Source organism: Choristoneura fumiferana, chromosome 23, assembly GCF_025370935.1.
Source record: "Choristoneura fumiferana chromosome 23, NRCan_CFum_1, whole genome shotgun sequence".
Classification (NCBI taxonomy): domain Eukaryota; kingdom Metazoa; phylum Arthropoda; class Insecta; order Lepidoptera; family Tortricidae; genus Choristoneura; species Choristoneura fumiferana.
In genome coordinates, this window is record NC_133494.1 from 15,777,356 (window position 1) to 15,797,826 (window position 20,471).

The 20,471-nt window shown below is 48.1% G+C and overlaps 2 protein-coding genes across 2 annotated transcripts; both read right to left on the minus strand.

Moving 5' to 3' along the window:
* Positions 1–6,513: 6,513 nt before the first annotated feature.
* LOC141441264 (uncharacterized) lies at positions 6,514–6,930 on the minus strand. The gene has a single exon (XM_074105933.1). It carries the CDS (start codon positions 6,928–6,930, stop codon positions 6,514–6,516), a length of 417 nt encoding a protein of 138 aa, XP_073962034.1.
* A 4,790-nt stretch (positions 6,931–11,720) lies between these two features.
* On the minus strand, positions 11,721–17,444 carry LOC141441048 (membrane-bound alkaline phosphatase-like). Its single transcript, XM_074105674.1, has 5 exons — positions 17,027–17,444; positions 15,046–15,238; positions 14,785–14,957; positions 13,592–14,249; positions 11,721–12,790 (listed from the first exon to the last, which is right to left on the minus strand). The coding sequence occupies exons 1-5, from the start codon at positions 17,378–17,380 to the stop codon at positions 12,417–12,419; spliced, it is 1,752 nt and encodes a 583-aa protein (XP_073961775.1). The 5' UTR covers positions 17,381–17,444; the 3' UTR covers positions 11,721–12,416.
* Positions 17,445–20,471: the final 3,027 nt, after the last annotated feature.

Genomic DNA, 20,471 nt, shown 5'->3' on the forward strand with positions numbered 1-20,471 from the left:
CAGAGATGTCTCTCCACCGCCTTATCTCTTCCGGACAGGGCCGTTCTCCTCTGGCGCGCGCCTCGGCTACCGCTGGTAACGTCGGCTAAACTCGGCATCTAGCTCCATGGTGGGGTACCCGCCAGTACGCAGGCCGCCTCGAACGAGGTGGTGCGGTACGCCTCGATACCCTTACCGCCATGACCCTTTGCGGTTGCCGCAAGTGGGTCTTGTTCCGGGCGGAAAGGGCATTTACCCATATGGGTGCCCCGTACAGGGCCATCGACCGCACAACACCTGTGTACAGTCGGCGGCAGCCCGCTTTGGCCCGCCCACGTTCGGGAGCAGCCGGCTCAGTGCCGATGCCGTGCCCACCAGCTTCGGAGCCAAGCGCCGGAAATGTTCTTCGAAGTCCCACCGGCTGTCGAGGACGAGTCCCAGGTACTTCATCGTCCTTCCGACGCCGATGGTGACTCCGCCCACCACTATGCTTGCATTTGCTGGAGGTGCCCTCCGGGCCCATGAAAGCAAATAGCCTCAGACTTATGGAGGGCAACCTCCAACAGCTTCCGGATTTTCTCCACAACGTGGGCCACGCCGGCAGTGGCCAGCAGGGCCGCGTCGCGAAAGGTGGCACCGCGGGCCGTAACGAGGGTATCGTCGGCGTAACACGTTACGTCGACCCCCCGTAAATTGGCACCACGGAGCACCCAGTCGTAGCCGATGTTCCACAGGAGCGGTCCTAAGACTGACCCCTGTGGGACACCGCACGACATTTCGCGTTCCACCCACTCTCCCTGCGTGGGGTACCGTATCGTCCTCTCGGAGAGGTACGACTCCACTACCTTGCGCAGGTACTCCGGTACATTATGGAACCTGAGCGCCTCCTTGATCGTTTCCCGGGAAGGGTGTTGAACGCGTTGGCTATGTCCAAAGACACGGCCAGCACCACTTCTCCCCGGGAAACTGCATCATCCGCCAGGGCCCTCACCCGCGCGATGGCGTCGATGGTGGATCTGCCCCGACGGAATCCGAACTGGTACGCACTCAGATCCGGCCCTTGCTCCTCCAGGTGGTTTGTAATGCGGGCCGCGACAACCCGCTCAAACAGTTTTGCTCCCTCGTCAAGAAGTACGATCGGCCTATATCCCGAGGGGGAGTCAGCCGGTCGCCCTTCCTTACGAAGGAGCACTAACCGCCGCATTTCCACGAACGTGGTATGGTGCCTTGTTGCAGGCACGCAGAGAAAAGTGCCCTCACCTTTGTTTCCAAAGGCCCTAGCGCCAGCACCCAGGCGCGGCCAGGAGTGCCGTCGGGACCAGGGGCGGTGTTTCTGGCTTTAAGCCTCAGCACCGCCGCGCCCAACTCTAAATCGGTCACCTCGGGTGGAACATCCACCTCGCGTGACAACGCTGGAGCCATCCGCGGCGGCCGGTGTTCGCCTCTCTGCGGGAATAAGGCTCCAACGATACTGCCAACGAGGTCCGGCTGGAGACTTTGCGTGAGTGGGGGGGCCCAAGGACGAAGTTTACACCTCACCGACTTGTACGGCCGCCCCCACGGGTCGCTGTTCAACGTCTCCAGCATTTCCTCCTCCGCCAGGTCTTTGGCTTGGCCAATGGCTGCGCTTAGGGCTTGGCTGGCCGCCCTGTAGACTGCGTATAGCTGCTCTTCTGCCGCTAGGTCTCGCCTCCTCCGCCTTCGGCTCCTGGTGTACTGGCGTCTCGCAGCCACGCAAGAATTGCGCAGCTGCGTGAGTTCTGCGGACCACCAGTACACACTCCGCCTCGGCCCTGCGGGCTTGACCCGCGGCATCGCAGCGTCACACACCTGAGCCATGGCCTCACCAAGCCATGCGGCTTGCTCCTCCACCGTCCCATCGGGTGCTTCCGGCCACGCCTGGACCAAGGCCGCCGCATGCAGCAGGTCATGGTCAAGCCGTTTGACCGCCCACCTTGGGCTATCACCCTGTCGGGGACGGCTTAGGCCGTCCGAGGAAGTATGGTGGGTGGAGACTTCAAATCGGATATAACGGTGGTCCGATAGTGTCTCCACACCCTCCATCACCTCCCAGCCTTGGACACGACGCGCCAGGGCGGCATTGGCGAACGTGATGTCCACGATGGAGCCACCCTGTTGCCGCACGCACGTGTCTACCGTCCCTTGGTTAAGGACTTCCAACCCCGTAGCCACTGCCCACTCCACAAGCGAATGGCCGCGCGCGTCAGTCGCGGGGGACCCCCACGCCACGGATTTGGCGTTAAAGTCCCCCGCGACCAGCAGTAGTTCCGGGTTGCTTCTGCCGATCAGAGCCCGCACTTCGTCGAGGAACACCTCGAATTCAGCAAGAGCTCTGTTCGGCGAGAAGTATGCCCCTACAACCATAGTATTGCCAATGTTGGCAGCCACGTAGCCATGACCCCGCACCACTCTCTCGAGCGGCGCAGAGCCCGCCGATGGTTGAGTGGCCAGCGCTACGAGGCTGTCCAAATCCCCCACCCAGTTGTCCCTGGACGGCACCGAGTATGGCTCGGCTACTACAGCGACATGAATCAACCACTCCGCCATGCTCTGGAACAAAAGATCCTGGGCTCTGGCGCAGTGGTTGATGTTCGCCTGTAAGTAACGGATTGAAGTTGGAGCCATAATATCACTCGGTTACCATTCCTTCCTCCTCGGCCCGGGGCTCGGTTGTGCTGCCCTTCCTGGCGTCTGGCTGCGAAGAGGATTGCTGTCTCTTGTCAGCTCTGCCCGGCCTTGATTTTCGTGGGTTGCACGCCTTGCTACCCACTTTGTGATTGGCCGATAACCCGGCCTCCGCGCACAACACGCAGTGTGGTGCTGCAGCACATGCGTTTGCCACGTGTCCGGGGACTTCCGCAGCGGTAGCACAGCAGGCTGCGATCTACTGCCGCCTTACACTTTGCCCTCACGTGGCCCACCTCTAGGCAGCGGAAGCAGCGCAGGGGGCGGGCATCGAGCAGCTTGACCTGCGCCGACACCCAGCCCACCAGCAGCCTTCCCGCCTCTATCACCTTTTTCGCCGCCGGAATAGGACAGCGCAGCCATATCGTCCCTAGACCGGAGCGACCGTACATAATCTCTCCGGGCCTAATATCGGCCTCTGCACAGCTTCCTGTGCGAGCGACCGCCGTCACTACGTCTGTGGACAGGACGGACTCGTCTAGGCCCGAGATACGCAATTCTGCGCATTTGATGGGCCTCGACACTCGTACTAATGCTGAGTCCGTGACCTCAGCTAGTTTTTTGGCCAGTGCGTCGGCTTTGTCGCCACTTGTAGTACCGGGTACCTCCATGATGTATGCCCCGGTTTGGGCTTTTCTCAAACGGAGGCCAGAGATGCCCAGATCTTCGAGTTTTATCTTCCTTTTGGCATCCGCAAGAACTGAACCAAAGTCTGCCCCACTTTCCGTCGCCTTTGGCTCCAGCAGCGTCATCACGACTGCTGCTGAGCGAGGTGGACGGAGCTTGTTGGTTCCATTCTTGCGTTTGCCTTTTGGATTGTCGACCTTCGCCTTTTTCACGTCCTTCGCTTTCTGCCGCCTGCCTTTCCTTTCCACCTTAGTCCACTTGTCAGGCTTTTCAGGTGGTGGGGGCGGTGGGGGCGGCGGAAGCGGTGGGGGCAGTGGAGGCGGTTGTTTGTTACTTCCCCCCTTCTTACTCTTCTTAGACCTTCCATTTTTTCGCGTCGGACCAGCCGAAACATTTCCAGAAGCCGAATCCTCCACAGCTTGCTGGACGGTCTTCTCCGGTAAGAGCCGATCTTTGATGCCCGCCAGGTGGGCGTCCAGGTAAGAACCGACTTGAGCCATAACCGCTTGACACAGCATGTCCATGTCCCTTGCTGGTAGAGTGGGCGCACCATGACTTGCCTCTCTTCTTGGAGGGGCTGCGCAGGGGGCACTCCTCCCGTCATGTCCCGGTAAGAAGAGGTTGCGGACTGCCCTGCTTCCGCATCCCCTCAAGGTCACTTTTAAGATCGGCCAGCTCCTTTCGGAGACTGGCCATCTCGGCTTGCAGCCGATTGTTGTCGGCTTGCAGCCGAGCCGTCTCGTCAGTGGCTGTGCGCTTGCTGAGCTCCGAGAAGGCATCAGCAATCGCAGCAGCCGCGTCTTTTAGGCATTTTATATAGCCTCCTGACAGGTTCTTAGACGTCAGCGCGACCTTGTTGATAATGGCCACGCTGTCAGTGACTTGCTGGCCAAGGTCTTTGTTCACAGAGGTGTCCTCCGGATCATTTCTCCCAGAAATGCCTCTCTGGTACCCCTGCCTGGTCTTGATTTTCATGTCCTGGACCTCAAGCTCCGCTTTCAGACGGAGCTCCTCTCGCAGGGCACGATTGTACGCCTCTTTCGCCTTGGCTAGGCCTGCGTATTTGCCTGTTGTAGGCGGGCGACCTCTTCCTCTCGTCTGTGGCTTTTGTCCCTCAGCTGAGAGAGCCGTCGACTCTTCATCGCTTGAGCTGAGCACGGATGAAGCAGGGCGGAATCTCTTCCGCTTCTGCTTCACCCGCTCAGCTCCCTCCGGAATATTCTCAAGTTTGCTTTTACCAGAGGACTCACGACCTCCGGTCCCTGGGAAGCAAAGCTGACATCCGAGCTTGTGTAACCTAACCTAACCTTTTTTTTTTTTTTTTTTTACCTGGGGAAAATCCGTTACGGACTTCACCGGCCCGGGGAGACCGGTGGGTATGTGGGAGTCCCGCCCCAGAAGGGGACGGTGTACCCACTAAAAACCCCAGGGTGTTCCTCTTTTCCGCCTTATTGCAACCGGGCTGTGGGAACTGTTAGCGTCCATGGCCCGGAAGCGCGACAGTTGTCCATTCTTGGACCCACCTCGGAGGACACTCCTCCTTACTCCATCGCTGTAGGCGCGCCGGAACACTTGGCGTGCCTACCAGCTCGGGGACCATAACGGCAGGAAACGGGCATCCCCGTGCCCGTCACCCGCAGTCCCTATTAGGGCGGTATTTGGCGGCGGTTATAACCTAACCGCCTCCGCCCAACTCGCCTGCGGCGCAGGGGCTGGGAGGACGGGTCCTCCTCTCGCTCCCGTTCCGCTCCTTCCTTGATTGCCATCACCTCCTCGCAGAAGGAGGCCATGGCGATCCACGACCTCTCGCTGTCGGTCATGGATTTAACGACGGCCGGCAGCGAGAGGTCGTTACCTAACACTGCCTTGAGGCTTTCTCGCACACCGTCAAAGGCGGGACACATCTGCAGCGTGTGCTGCGCGGTGTCTTCCGCCCCGCCGCAGTGGTGGCACATTGGTGTTGTCTCCCTCCTTGCAATCTTGCACAGGTACTTGCCGAAGCAGCCATGCCCCGACAGTACCTGCGCTAGATGAAAGGAGACAACACCCCATGTTCTGTCGACCCATCTGTCTAAGACGGGCCGGACTCCCGATATGGTCCAGTGGCCGGCGCTCGGCCGCTCCAGAGCCTCCAGCCATTTCCGGAAGAGAATTTGGCGGGAGATGTCTCTCCACCGCCTTATCTCTTCCGGACAGGGCCGTTCTCCTCTGGCGCGCGCCTCGGCTACCCGCTGGTAAACGTCGGCTAGAACTTCGGCATCTAGCTCCCATGGTGGGGTACCCGCCAGTACGCAGGCCGCCTCGAACGAGGTGGTGCGGTACGCCCTTGATACCCTTACCGCCATGACCCTTTGCGGTTGCCGCAAGTGGGTCTTGTTCCGGGCGGAAAGGGCATTTACCCATATGGGTGCCCCGTACAGGGCCATCGACCGCACAACACCTGTGTACAGTCGGCGGCAGCCCGCCTTTGGCCCGCCCACGTTCGGGAGCAGCCGGCTCAGTGCCGATGCCGTGCCACCAGCTTCGGAGCCAAGCGCCGGAAATGTTCTTCGAAGTCCCACCGGCTGTCGAGGACGAGTCCCAGGTACTTCATCGTCCTCCCGACGCCGATGGTGACTCCGCCCACCACTATGCTTGCATTTGCTGGAGGTGCCCTCCGGGGCCCATGAAAGCAAATAGCCTCAGACTTATGGAGGGCAACCTCCAACCCCAGCTTCCGGATCTTCTCCACAACGTGGGCCACGCCGGCAGTGGCCAGCAGGGCCGCGTCGCGAAAGGTGGCACCGCGGGCCGTAACGAGGGTATCGTCGGCGAACCTAACCTAACCTTTTTTTTTTTTTTTTTTTTTTTTTTTTTTTTTTTTTTTTTTTTTTTTTAACCTGGGGAAAATCCTTTACGGACTTCACCGGCCCGGGGAGACCGGTGGGCATGTGGGACTCCCGCCCCAGATGGGGGCGGTGTACCCACTAAAAACCCCAGGGTGTTCCTCTTCGCTGCCTTTGTAGCGGCCGGGCTGTGGGAACTGTGAACTTCCATGGCCCGGACGCGCGACAGTTGTCCATTTGTGGACCCATCTCAGGGGACCTTTCGTCTCCTTCTTACCATCGCTGTAGGCGCGCCGGAACACTTGGCGCGCCTACCAGCTCAGGGACGTTATCGGCAGAGGACGGGCTTCCCCGTGCCCGTCACCCGCAGTCCCTATTAGGGCGGAATTGCGCGGTTGTGGTTCAACCGCCGTCGCCCAACTCGCCTGCGGCGCATGGGCTGAGAGGTCGGGTCCTCTTCCCGCTCACGCTCCGCTTCCTCTTTTATCGCCATCACCTCCTCGCAGAAGGAGGCCATGGCGATCCACGACCTCTCGCTGTCGGTCATGGATTTAACGACGGCCGGCAGCGAGAGGTCATTCCCTATCACTGCCTTTAGACATGCTCTTTGCCCGTCAAAGGCGGGACACATCTGCAGCGTGTGCTGCGCGGTGTCTTCCGCCCCGCCGCAGTGGTGGCACATTGGTGTTGTCTCCTTCCTTGCAATCTTGCACAGGTACTTGCCGAAGCAGCCATGCCCCGACAGCACCTGCGCTAGATGGAAGGAGACAACACCCATGTCCTTGCGACCCATCTTTCTAAGACGGGCCGGACTCCCGATATGGTATAGTGGCCGGCGCTCGGCCGCTCCAAACCTAACCTAACCTAACCTAACCTAACCTAACCTAACCTAACCTAACCTAACCTAATTTATTAAACCTAACAATTTCAAACCTAATTTTATTAAACCTAACAATTTCAAACCTAACAATTTCAACCTAACAATTTAAAAAAAAAAAAAAAAAAAAAAAATAGAATGGAAGAAAGGAAACAGTAGTTTATTGAAATAAAATTCGGTTGAAGACCGTTACAGATTTAAATTAGGAACAGCGACAAAGTTCGTTAGAAAAATATTTAAATTGGAACCGTTAAAGTGTTTAACGGACATAGCTAGAATTTGGAAAATAGAAATTACAAAGATAGAAGTTTGAGATTAAATATTAGGTCTCACCTTGTGTTCGGCGATGTGAAGATATTAAATAAAATAAATTGTTAAGAATTAATTAAGAATTTGTTTAACTACTCGTAGCTGCTTGATGTGCTCGAAGAAAGTGAAGCTTTCAGGCGAGCTTTCCTTTTTAAAGGTCATTGACCTGCCGTCAGCTGTCCGAATCAGCTGATCGACAGCACGCCGTAAGACGCATGCGAGAGTGTAATTTTAATAAGCTATAAATACTCAGGAAATTAGCTGTTTTTATTCATGGTGAATATTTACGCTTTTAAAACAGCGCCCTCTAACCGTGAGTAGCAAAACTAAACACAGCTGTTATTAGGCTTGTTAGGGCTACCACGCGACACAGTCAAATGGGAGGGTAAGAGCTTCCTTGCACCTCATTACTGCACACTGCAACTCTGGCTGCGGTGATTCGCGGGGTATCTTTCAATACGGTGGCCTAGGTGGGATTACTCCGGATACCTCCTGCAGAAAATGTACCCCTGTATTAGTTAAATGCGCGATTTTGATTGTTTTTTTCTTAGTTTATTGCTATTTTCGAGTAAGTAAAAATAAAATAAAAATACTCTTCTGCAGTGAAAGTCTTTAATCAGCGAAGGTGGAATTTTAACACTGGTTCTTACATATGGTGTTTGGATAAATGTAAGGTCAGACTCCCAAGACAGAAGAGAAACAGGGTCGCGTTAACGGTTCGCGTTGTTTGGAAAATTTGTTGCTTCTTACTTATTATGAAAACTGCAGTGTTTATGGTTGCTGAGAGATCAAAAGATGACTTACAGGAGGGCTCTTCTCAAACCTGACAGGTCACACTCACTCCGTGCTTCTACCGTCCGGCTGTCCTGTGCTTTGTCTCCTATCTCTCGGCTTCCACTAGATATTGATGAGCTGTCCCCAAGTACTAGTTAAAACATGCTATGTGACATCAACCATCCGTGGTGACGAGGACTGGAGTAAGTGCTTCAGTATAGCGACATAGCATGAAGAAGACAGCGATAGAGATGAAAATTAATTCAGTACAGTACTTTCAGTACATACAGTTCAATAAAATTGATATAAAAATGAAAACGAAAACTGAATATGAAACTGAAAATGAATATGAAAACCCTGAAACAAAACATTATTTGTTACAGCCATCATTGACACTACTGGTTTAAGAGTATGTAGAAAGGCATCATCAATATTTACCTCGAAGGATTGATCTTTTTTCCTTCTCCCACCCCTAGATCCAGTACTGTATTATTTCAAAATCTCTGTAACAAAATGTCAGCATTAAATATCTATCTTATCTTTACAGCACTGTTGACTGAAATTGCCAGTCTTTATGATACTCACCAGTGCAGTGTTGACGGCTGAAGAAAATTACAGTTCCAGGCGACATAAAATTTTAAGGTTCCATAAACTATTGTTACTATCAGAAATCCAGAAAAAAACACTGAACTAACTTCAGGAATGACAAACTTACTACATTTGAAGTTGTCCCATTACAAACTTTCAGCCATTTGGCCTTATAATCATGGGATGCCTCGGGATTCCAAGGCGGAGGCATATTTGCCACGCAGCTCCTCTACGCAAACGCACATCCGCCGACATCATCGATGACGATGAAGGATCAAGCTGTCAAACTCAAATCCGAAACAAATGTCTCTGTCAATGTCACTCGCTGTTTAAGCTACAGTAAAAAATACACGACATTGATGCTTTCAACGAAGTGACTTTTAATTCCGACAGATGCCGCCAAACGTTCCGTTACAAACTCTCTGAGGTCCTCTCAACATCTGCACCTTCAGTAACCACCTGGCCAGCACACCGGCTGCTCAAGAGGCTTCCGTCCAGTACGTCCAGCCGCTACTTCACCTGCGCCAACTCAACACCCGGGCCAAGGGAAGTGCCTGCCTGTAATTCCTGAACCAACCACTTGTACGAACCTTCACCCTGAAATCTCATGCCGCGTTCTGTAGGAGAGCCTATTTTTTATACAACTAAATAAATCGAGTCTTCAGATAATTCTTTGTTAACTTTCTCTCCTACAAGCTGACCCGCTAGCTGCTAAGCGCGACAACTGATCTTGTGTCCGAGAGCGACTGGTGTAGCGGTCACTCAGTTCACATTGTGCAAAATCATTTATCAGTGGCCATGACGACACTCGTTGCTGTCGCGGGCCCGCTTGGCGCAGGTCATGGCCCGGTTTTGCATTGTCAGGTTTTTAAATCTTGTTTAGGTTTTAAAAAGTTAAGTTAGAAATTGTTGTTTTAAAAAGGTAGGTTTGAAATTGAGAGGTTTAAAAAAGTTAGGTTTGAAATTGTTAGGTTTAATAAAATTAGGTTTGAAATTGTTAGGTTTAATAAAATTAGGTTTGAAATTGTTAAGTTTAAAAAAGGTAGGTTTGAAATTGTTAGGTTTGAAATTAATAAGTTTAAAAAAGGTAGGTTTTAAATTGTTAGGTTTAATAAAATTAGGTTTGAAATTGTTAGGTTTAATAAAATTAGGTTTGAAATTGTTAGGTTTAATAAAATTAGGTTTGTAATTGTTAGGTTTAAAAAAGTTAGGTTTGAAAATATTAAGTTTCAAAAAGGTAGGTATGTAATTTTTAGGTTTAAAAAAAGTTAGGTTCAAATAAAAAATAGAATTAATTTAATAGAAAAAATAACAATACATAAAAAGAAAAAAAATGTGGAACGCTTCTCGATTTTGAGTGGGTGGAATTTTTAGGTTTTAAAAAGTTAAGTTCCACATGGTCAGGTTTTAAAATGTTGTTTCAAATTGTTAGGTTTCTAAAATTTCGCTTTTAACCTGTTAGGTGCTAGTGTCTAAATTAGTGTTCGTTTATGATTTCATCTATAGGTTACAAGTACTGTAACAGTACTCTTTAATGTATGGTAACATTTGTTGTATTATGGTTCAGTTAGGTTCAAGTTTTCGTATGTAACCGAAAAAAAAAACCTTTTTAATGTTTAATATGTTTTTTTTTGCGTGAAATTGACTTTCATGTACATCTTATCATCAGGGCTTTCATTCCCGCATACTCAGCATTCAAAAATCGCGCAAAAATTTCGCCCCCCACACCCACCCATCAGAGGCTCGCTTGGCTACATTACCTCGGTCGGTAGGTATTTAACACGTTTTTCGTGAATAACAAAAAAAAATCCTGGTTTGTGGGACAGCAAAAATGTTTATAGGGTAATGGTATTTATTTACTACATTTTATTACTTTCTCCACCCGCATCGGTTGTCTCTATCGTTACTTATTGATGTTTTAATGCTTTTTTGACTCGAAAATTGATCTAAAACAAGGATAATACCAATTTTTTTTGCGTTAATTGTGCTCTTAAGGCAACTTAAAGCATACTATGAATAACACTCACATTTTTCTGCATTTTAAAAGTATTCTTGCCCCTCTAGTAAGTGTTAATGCGAAATAAACCTTGTTACTTGGTAGTATTCTTAAGTAATTATTGTTGAATTTCTATTATTTTTTTAAGACTTCTTAAAGTTAACCACTATCGATGTTATAATTTTTCGTAATGTACATAACTTTTAAGGGTTCCATACGCGAAAGGTGACATAGGGAACCCTATTACTGATGCTGCCTTATCCGTTTATCTGTCACAGGTCTATACGACGTGAATTAGTAATAGTAAAAGATAAATTGATGGCTGAAATTTTAATATTATAATGTGTATTTCTACTTCCGCTACAACAAATAATAAAAATTTAATTTAATTAAAAATAAATAACCCAATAAAAGAATCGTATTACATTTAATTTTATTTTCAAAGTTGAAATGACTTCCCTAAGATCGACTCATGTGTTCTTATTATTTGTTGATATGCTGTTTAGTTACATCTATTATCACATTCATCACTGAGGTTAGTATTTTTAATCGTTACATAGATAGAACTAATAGAAAAGGGGATCCCGATACAAGAAGCGTATTGTTTTCATCCTAGCTCTTAAATAAACAAGTCTCACACGGAATTTTATTGCACATAAATATGCTGCATATCTTTATATAGTATAAAATAAAGTTGCTTCCGCTGTCTGTTCGCTTAGATCTTTTAAATTACAAAACGGATTTTAATGCAGTTTTCAGCAACAGATAGAGTGATACAATAGGAAGGTTTATACTTGTATGTATAATACGTCCCGTAAAAAATTGTCGTTTCCGAGGGATGATCAAAACTTTGTTTTGTATTCTAACCGCTGACCGACCGATCTTGTAGTATAAGTGCACATTGCACAAGCGTTTTTTATTTAAATAATATATTATTATGTGCCATAGAGGGTGCCTTTACGCCCAAATGTCCTTTACGCCCTTTGAGCCTCAAGGTATCGATATAACTCAGCGTTCGAATAGAAGGTAAATAAAAATATGTAATTGTATAAAATTTATTATTAAAATAGCAGATATAGCTATATAAATTAAAAATAAAACATAATTCTTACAAACTAAATAAAAAAGTTTATAAACTAGACGACATAAATATCTTGCTTTTGTAATTTTTGTTTCAGTTCGTCTCTTCTTCGTATTCTGTCTCACTTCCGCCCCGCAGGCTTCAGTTTCATGGAATTGGAGTAATTTCGCATTTAGTAATATATGTAATCTAATTTAAAATCTTTTCGAGAAGAAACCCTCATAAATTTTTACTTTTAGATTTTGTTGATCGTTTGCGAGACCAAATTGCAAATAATGATTTAAAAGATAAACCTAAGCATTAAACACAAACTTATGTACCTTGCGGTCTTTGGTTTCGAGCTAACTAAATTACCAATTTGAGTCCTGACGAAAGAATTTTCAGCTCAGTTCAAAACAAGTCAGACAAGACCTGCTAAGGAAGTAAGTCAGCGTACTAGTTTTCTTTTTCGCTCCTTTTGACTACCGAAGCTCATACAAGGCACAAGGCAGGTCAATTGTGTTACGTTTGTTACATAAACAATGACAACCATTTATCGTAGCGATTTATCCCTTTCACTAATGCGCAGATTTATCTAATGTGTATATGACGAATCGTTGGAGATTATTTTGTTCGCACAAACCAAAACAACAGTTTTATTTTAAATCGTTTTTATCATTGTCGTGTGTAAACGAGTATTCTCATGTGATTTTGCGGAGGACATCTACAGGAGCCGGAGAAGCGCCGCTGCCAGCAAAAGCGCGGCGGCGGCGCTCGCAGGCGGCGCGGCGGCGTCGGGCGACGGGGCTGGCTCGGGCTCCGGCTCGGGCTCGGGCTCCGGCGCGGGCTCGGGCGCGAGCACTCGGCGCGGAGTGCGGCGGCGGGCCCCAGGCAGGCGGCGTGCGCCATGAGGTGCGGCAGCTGGCTCTGCTCGTACAGCCCCGTGAACAGCTGCTGCTGCGGCCCGCGCGCGAACACCGCCACGTCGTCGCCGCCGTGCGTCTCAGACGCCAGCGGGACTTCTGCGTGCGTCATCCAGGCGATAGACACTGCAATAAGCACAAACATGTTTCAACATGCCGAACAGGTAATTCTTCTCAGCGAATCGGTCTCCGGATGAACAAGAATAAAACCAAAATTATCATTAAGTACGCTGACCCCGGACCGATCGCCGTAAATGGAGTCTAACCTCAAAGTTGTTTCTGATTGATTTAGTGTACCTAGGGAATTTCTCCAACGAGGTAGAAACAACTAGTTAGGGAAACTTGGTCGAGTCTTCTTTCACCCTTTTTCTCAAAGCCTAAAATCGAAAACCTAGAATAGTGTGTCCTTTGTATATGAGGTCAAAATGTAACCACCTACAGTGTGGCTTTTCCATAAGCTTAAGGTCAGTAAGCTATGGAAAAAAACTATGGCTGGAGTTTTTCTAAGGGATCGAATCGACTTTGTTTTAATGTAATTTATCAAAAAACTCAAAGCCACTGATATAACTCAGGGCATTAACAAGTTGAAACGGCAGCGGGCAGTCCACATTCTCACATTTCCTACAGAGTTGATAGCCATCAGGCAGGGCAGATCGGTTCTTATATGCGGAGGCCTCGCTACGGCAAACCTAGTGAAGCTCGTAGCTGCAAAGCGCCGTACAGCCGCTATGTGGGCCGATGGTACTGGTGGGGCAGCAACTGAATGAGGAGAGCTAATAATCGAGTTCAGTAGTTTTGAGAGAGGCCTATGTCCAGCAGTTAACCACTATGTATGATCATAATGTCACATGTGTCGTTACGCTTGTCGGGTCAGGTCATAGTCCCTATTTTCGCTCGCTGTGGAAAATGTGTAGTAAATTGACTCACTGAAATCACTATCTTGAGTAACGTCGACGCGTCCAACGCCCTGCTGCGACCTGTAGCCGGGTCCGTTGGTGTAGGACAGCGTCATGTAGGGCACGCCGTCGTCGCCGATGTCGTCGGAGGGCCCGAGGATGTCGGTCCCGCGCCGCGAGTACCCGTTGAAGGCCATCACGTGCGAGTGGTCGGCGGTCAGCACCAGCAGCGAGCTGGCGGGCGGCAGCAGCGCGTCGGCGCGCTCCACGGCGTCGCTCAGCGCGAGCGTCTCGTCCAGCGCCAGGTGCGGCAGGTTGTCGTGGTGCGCGTGGTCGATGCGGCCGCCCTCCACGAACAGGAAGAAGCCGCGCGGGTTGCGGGACAGCACGCGGATGGCCGCCTCAGTCATCTCGGCCAGCGTGGGCTCGTCGTTGCCGGCGGCGCGCGCTTCGGCGGCGTACTGCATGTGGTTGGCCTCGAACAGACCCAGGAGGTACTCGGGCGGGTCCTCGACGGCCCGCAGCAGCTCTGTGCGGTTCCACACGTACGCGTGCGCGACGCCGGCCGCCGCGCGCTGGCCGCGCCACTCCTCTATCAGGTCCCGCCCGTCCAGGCGACGTCCCGGAGAGTACTCCTCGTCCAACACGGTGGTCGGCCGGAACGCGCGCCGACCTCCTCCCAGAATTACCTGTGTTAATTTCGCGGATTGTGAAATTTCATGGTCGTATACATTTAGAATTATGAATATTGGTCATTGACATGCGGAGTTTATTAAGGATTAGCATTAAATGAATAAAAAATAAATAAATATCACGGGACACTTGATACCGATTGACCTAGTTCCAAAGTAAGCAAAGCAGCTAGGAAACGCTAGTGTTGCCATGGGTGGCGCGCTCGACAGAGCCTGAGATCTGGACGCAGGAAAACGATCGTCAATTGTCAGTTTGTAAAAGAAGTCTGGCCCGAGTCGACAGTCTCTCGAATTGTTACCTGTTTCTTACTTATTAACTAGGCTTTTCTTTAGGTTTCTGTGAATCGTTGTGATAATTACATTACTAAGATTTCAGTGAATGAGTGCCGTATTGTTTTAGTTTTATGTTGACCACAGTTAATGGACTTTTGTTGGTTCTCCAAAATAGTTTCATTTACTGTCCGAATCTCAAACGTTTGCATATAATATGTCAATATGTTCATAATATTTTAGGTGTGACGCTTTGACTCGCCTGGAACTGGTTGCCGGGGTGGGAGTTGACGAGCTGGTCGGCGATGTCGGGGCAGGCGGCGGGGTCGACGGCCGCGGCGCGCAGGTCGGCGTCGCTCTCCCAGCCGCGGTCGGCGCTGTTGGCGTACGCGCCCGCCGGCGACGCGTGCGTGATGCGCGTCGTCGTCACGATGCCTGCGAACGGATTCATTAGTTCGTTAGGAGGGCGTGCTACGAGCACATGCGGATATAATATGGCGGCGGTTGCGGTGTTGACTCGTACCGGCGCTGCGTCCGTCGGCGAGCGCCCAGGCGGCGATGGACTCGAGGTGCGTGGCGCGGTCGGTGGAGGCGTCGCAGTCGTAGCGAGGGACGCGCGCCGTGACCCCGAGGGTGCCGTAGTTGTTTTTGACGCCGCACAGGTAGGCCGTGGCCGTGCACGCCGAGTCTGGTATTTGTTTGTCGACGCAGTACGTCTGGAACACGATCGACCGATTGATCATTCCAATTTTAACATCAACTACACTAAGGCTGCGTCGCACACTAAGGCTGCGTTTCCACCATACATGTGCCAGAATGAGTTGCGAGGAATCTGTTTTTCATGAACCGAGAGCGCTTCATTTACCTATCCTCGCACAGCACCGCTCCGGTGGAAACAGCTGAGCGGAACGAGACGAGATATATAAAAAACCGGCCAAGAGCGTGTCGGACACGCCCAAAATAGGGTTCCGTTGCCATTACGAAAAAATTAAGTAATATTTTTCTAAGGATTTTTTATACTTTAGGCTGCTATTTACTCATAAACTACTAATAATTCTCGATCAAACTTAGCCGTTATAGTTTTCCTTGAAAGTTTGATATACTTACTACCATGCTGAATTTTTCAAATTTTTCCACCCACCGGTTTAGATTTTAGAGGGGGGAGAACGCTCGATTTTAATGAAAATTTGCACTTTAAAGTTGAATATTTCGTAAACAAATCACTGAATCGAAAAATCGTCTTAGCAAACCCCTAATGGTTTTAAAAGACCTATCCTACGATACCCCACACTATAGGGTTGGATGAGAAAAAAAATCACCCCCACTTTACGTCTATGGGAGGTACCCTAAAAAAATATATTTTTATTTTTTATTGTACCATTTTGTCGGCATAGTTTACATATATGTTTATTCGTGCAAAATTACAGGTTTCTGGCATTGATATTCCCTGAGCAAAGCCGAGGACGGACGGACAGACAGACAGACAGACAGACATGGCGAAACTATAAGGGTTCCATTTTTGCCATTTTGGCTCCGGAACCCTAAAAATTACTTGGAAATAATATTGATCATCAAATAATTACATTGGGTTCCAAAATAATAGATGTGTCACTAAAACTGAATCACCAAACAATATAGAAATGGCTACCTAAAAATTAATTATAATCACTGGAAAATAATATTGATCATCAAATAATTGAACTAAAATTTGACGATAATGATAAACAATGAATGAAATAATTATAATAATAACCTCCCACAAATAACACCAATCGACCGAGCCCCAAATTAAGCAAAGTTTGTCCTATGGGCACAGAATAAGCTATGGGTGCTAAACAACGGGTAGACACAATATGTATATATATATATATACTTAAATACATACAAATATCCAAGCTCAAGTACCTACTACAAAAATTTGTACTGATCATAAAAGTATTAGCAAAAAATGTTCGGTTCAGGCACTTTGTCGGCCGCTACCGCGGCACGCTCGCTTCGCTCGCTCGGCTCGCGCACTGATGGTCGCAGTTCTACCTAACACTCCTCCTCGCTTCGCTCGTCATCGTACCTAACCAGACCTGCCTTAGTAGGATAGGTAGAAGCATCGAATTAAGTAACTGATCTATTTATTACATAGGTGACAGATCTATTATTTTGGTGATCGAATTTTGATGATCTAACTATAATTTAGGATACTGGTTTACATTAATCTGATGACTCATACTTAGAGACAGTTTTGATTAATATGATGACTAATATATTTCTTAGGGATAGATATTATAATTAGGGTATCGCAGTTTAGTGACAAATCTAAATTTAAGTGGCAGAAAATATAGTTCCTGAAATCATTGTGTGTATCACGGGCCGTAAGGGGATTACAAACTCTAGTCATTAAAAGCACTCCGCCTCCGGCGTCAGGCTTCGAATAGAATCTCGTTAGTAATCCCCTTCTCACGCCCCTCAATGCACAATGCTCTATTGTTGGTGCAGTAAATGTTGCATACCTTAGCGAGTCCAGTGACGGGGAACCGTTCGTAGGCGAGCTGTTCCTCCTCGCCCGAGCGTCCTTGTCGCTGTCCTTTCAGCGTGCGTGCCGGCGCCAGCGTGGGCACGGATAGCCCGTCGCCCAGGAACATGACCACGTTCCGCGCCACTGAGTCGTACGCAGGCGGCGAGAGCCGCGCCTCGATCGCGTCGAACGCCTCCGCGTACCAGTACGAGGCGGCACGCTCTTCCTCTGAGGGCGGGATGGCGCGGGACGAAGGCGCGGCGGCGGGGGCCGGCCGCCGGTCATGGTAGCGGTCGCCATGCGCTACCGCTACGACCGCGACCATCAACACCAGACTACAGGGGCGCATGGCGGAGAGAGAGCTCGCCGGCGGTACTTGTGAGAGTGCACGGCTCCACGACGCGACTCAGTTTATACTAAGATTGCTTGCTAGCTCTTTATCTAATCACATCGGCCTGCGGCCGGAGATATTGGATTTCTTTACAGCAGTAATCAGTCGATCGCCTTTTATTCTTGTTACTGTTTTGCACACATTATAATGTGTGTAAGCATTGAAGCAGGTCGACAAATTTAAATACTTAGAAAGTAGCATCACAGCCAAAGGTGACCTTGATTTAGAAATTACCAGCAGAGTTGGCTTTACCATAGTTGTTTTTGCCAAACTCCGTGATCGGGTGTTTCGCTCCCATGACATCAAATTGAGTACTAAAATACAGGTGTACATGGCATAACATCCATCAAACAAACATCTTGTACTCATCAGAGCCTGGATATGGTGCCTGTACCGGAAACACACACGCATGCTAGACAGGTTCCATCTAAAACAACTGCGCGATATTATGGACATCAAGTGGTCGAATCGGGTTCGCAACACCGATGTTCTGCGACGAGCTAATGTCTGCGGCATAGAGGCGTATCTGATGCGGCGTCAGCTGCGTTGGCGTGGGCACTTTACGAGAGAAAGACGAAGCGCATTTTCTTTACTGAGCTAGAACACGGTAAGCGGAAACACGGTGGCCACTTCCTACGCTTCAAAGACGTTCAGAAAAGACACACGAAGAATGCAGTATTGAGCCCTTTGTTGGGAATCTCTCGAAGAAAAGCCGATCTGAGTGGAGGAAATACGTGCAGAAAAAAGTGTATGAGTTCGAGAGCAAGAGAAGACGAGAATTAGATTCCAGACGTGATGAACTAAAGGCAAGACCGCCTTCGGACACACACTACAATTATGTCAATGATACTCCAACCTGTGCTGCTTGCAAGATAACGTTCTCTGCAAAGATCGGCTATGTCAGCCATGTAAGGGCTAAACATCCCAGCCCATAAATGCAATACGCAGACTAAAGTCACTGTAGCCGAAAACGGCTAGGTATTATTATTTCTATTGTTTTGTATAAAAATACGTATCTCTACGTATGTAGAGGAAACTATTCAAACCATTATTTTATTATTAGGTTTCAATTCCGTCCCGTGCCCTGAGTGCGTATGAGTGGCGTAAAAGGGCGCGCCAGCTGCTTTGCCATTATTTCGGCTCCGCTATACTGACTATGACATTACTCTGGTCTGGATATACAATTGGTCGTATATTGACAGTGTATTACTACATACTTTAAAATGCTTCTTCTACTTCCGCAACGACGTCCGTAATAATTAATATCGAGATAGCTGTAGGCTTTTCAAGATTTGGGCGGTTGAATTTTGGCTTTCGTTGTCCTCATATTATACGAAAAGTATAGCACAGAAAGCAATAATATTTTACAATCAAGATATTCATTATATTTTCTTTGCCTGTAGTTTTTCGATTTTTGTAAAAATGCTTTATTAGTCTGTAATTCTCGTGCAAAGTTGACATATTTTTTTTGACGACTTTTGAGCTCCTGTTATTATGATATTACACATTTATATGGAAATCTGAAAAACCACAGGCATAGAAAAAAACATAGATAATTACGTCTAGTCCATACTTACAAAATTTCATCTATTCAATTTCTGTTGCCTAGTTTTCAAACGGGACTACGTTTGTATGGAGAATGGAACGAAGAGACCTCTTAAATACTACCCAAAATATAACCTTAGCGGTCCGCAAGCGCAACGGCGCTGGAACGTAGATATAGTCATTGTCATTAAATACGTACGGTGTTCTCGTGCCAAATACTGCTACCTTAAAACTCAAAGTGCGATACCTCTTAGTCTCCCATTCAGATATAATTCTTCTAGTAAACTCAAGGTGGCTGTTTGAGAATTTGGATCTTGGTAGCACTAATAAGCAGGCCCAATGTTTAACTGGACCGATGTAGTGCATTTTGACGTAGCGTCAGAGGTATCCACGCTGCAGACAAGAGGCTGTAACGTGGTCGAAACGTCGAGCAAAGCCTGCATTATTATCTGATACGACTAGGACGTGTCGGATATTTTTGCACGCTCCACTGTGGCAGATTATTAATGCAGGTGACTGTACAATTTGTCTAAGGAGGATTAACCATACTGATTAAGTAGTGTACTGGAGGCCTATAAATGAGCAGAATATAATCCTGAAGATAAATTAATATTTGATCGGAAAACAGCGTACATTAATAACTAAACTTGGCCCTGGCGCTTAAGGCGCGCTTATAGAAGAATTTTCGGTATTTGAGGGGGTGAAGCAGACGACGCGGTGGAGGCGAATGCAGGGCGCCTCGTGCGTCTGTCACGCAGCCCGTTGACGGCCTTATTCTGTTTGTATCCGTATTCTGGTTAATGTGAATTCCGGCTTTTTCCTTAAAATTATAATTACACATTTTTTTGTTTAATAAAGAAAATCTTCGTTTAATATGAATAGTCTTGGTAATAAACAAATTATTATGCTCTTTTATGCCCACAGTTTGATTTGTAACGTAGGTAATGGATAGACATTTAGACTGAATAGGTCGATAGATAGATATGACAGATGGCATGCTCTTGTTTCGGAGGCCAAGACCTTCTTTGGGTCCCTGAGCCAAATTAGTTAGTTAGATAGCTTATTAGTCTGGTCAACATTTAGGATACTTTATTAATAAAAATTGCTCTAAATCGGATTCCGCGCGGACGCAGTCGACGGCAACAATTAGTTTTAAATAAATTTATAGCTCTTCCAAAATTGTCTGGAGCATGAAGCGATGCTTTTCTTATTTTCATGACTTGAGAAGTATGGATATGTAGGAGAAAGTTATTTATCTTCAGTCAGAGGAGATTCCAAAGTTGATTGTCTGGAGCATGAAGCGATGTTTTCGCTATTTTCGTCGCTTGAAAAGTATAGATATGTAGAAGAAAGTTCTTTTTCTTCAGTCAGAGGAGGTTCTACAGTTATTTTTCATGAAGATTCTTTTTCTTTTAGTGGCATTCCCCGAGCTCGACGGGAATCAACAATTTCGGGTAGTAACCAGTCCATATAAAATGAAATTAGTTTGTCTTTCATTTTTTTC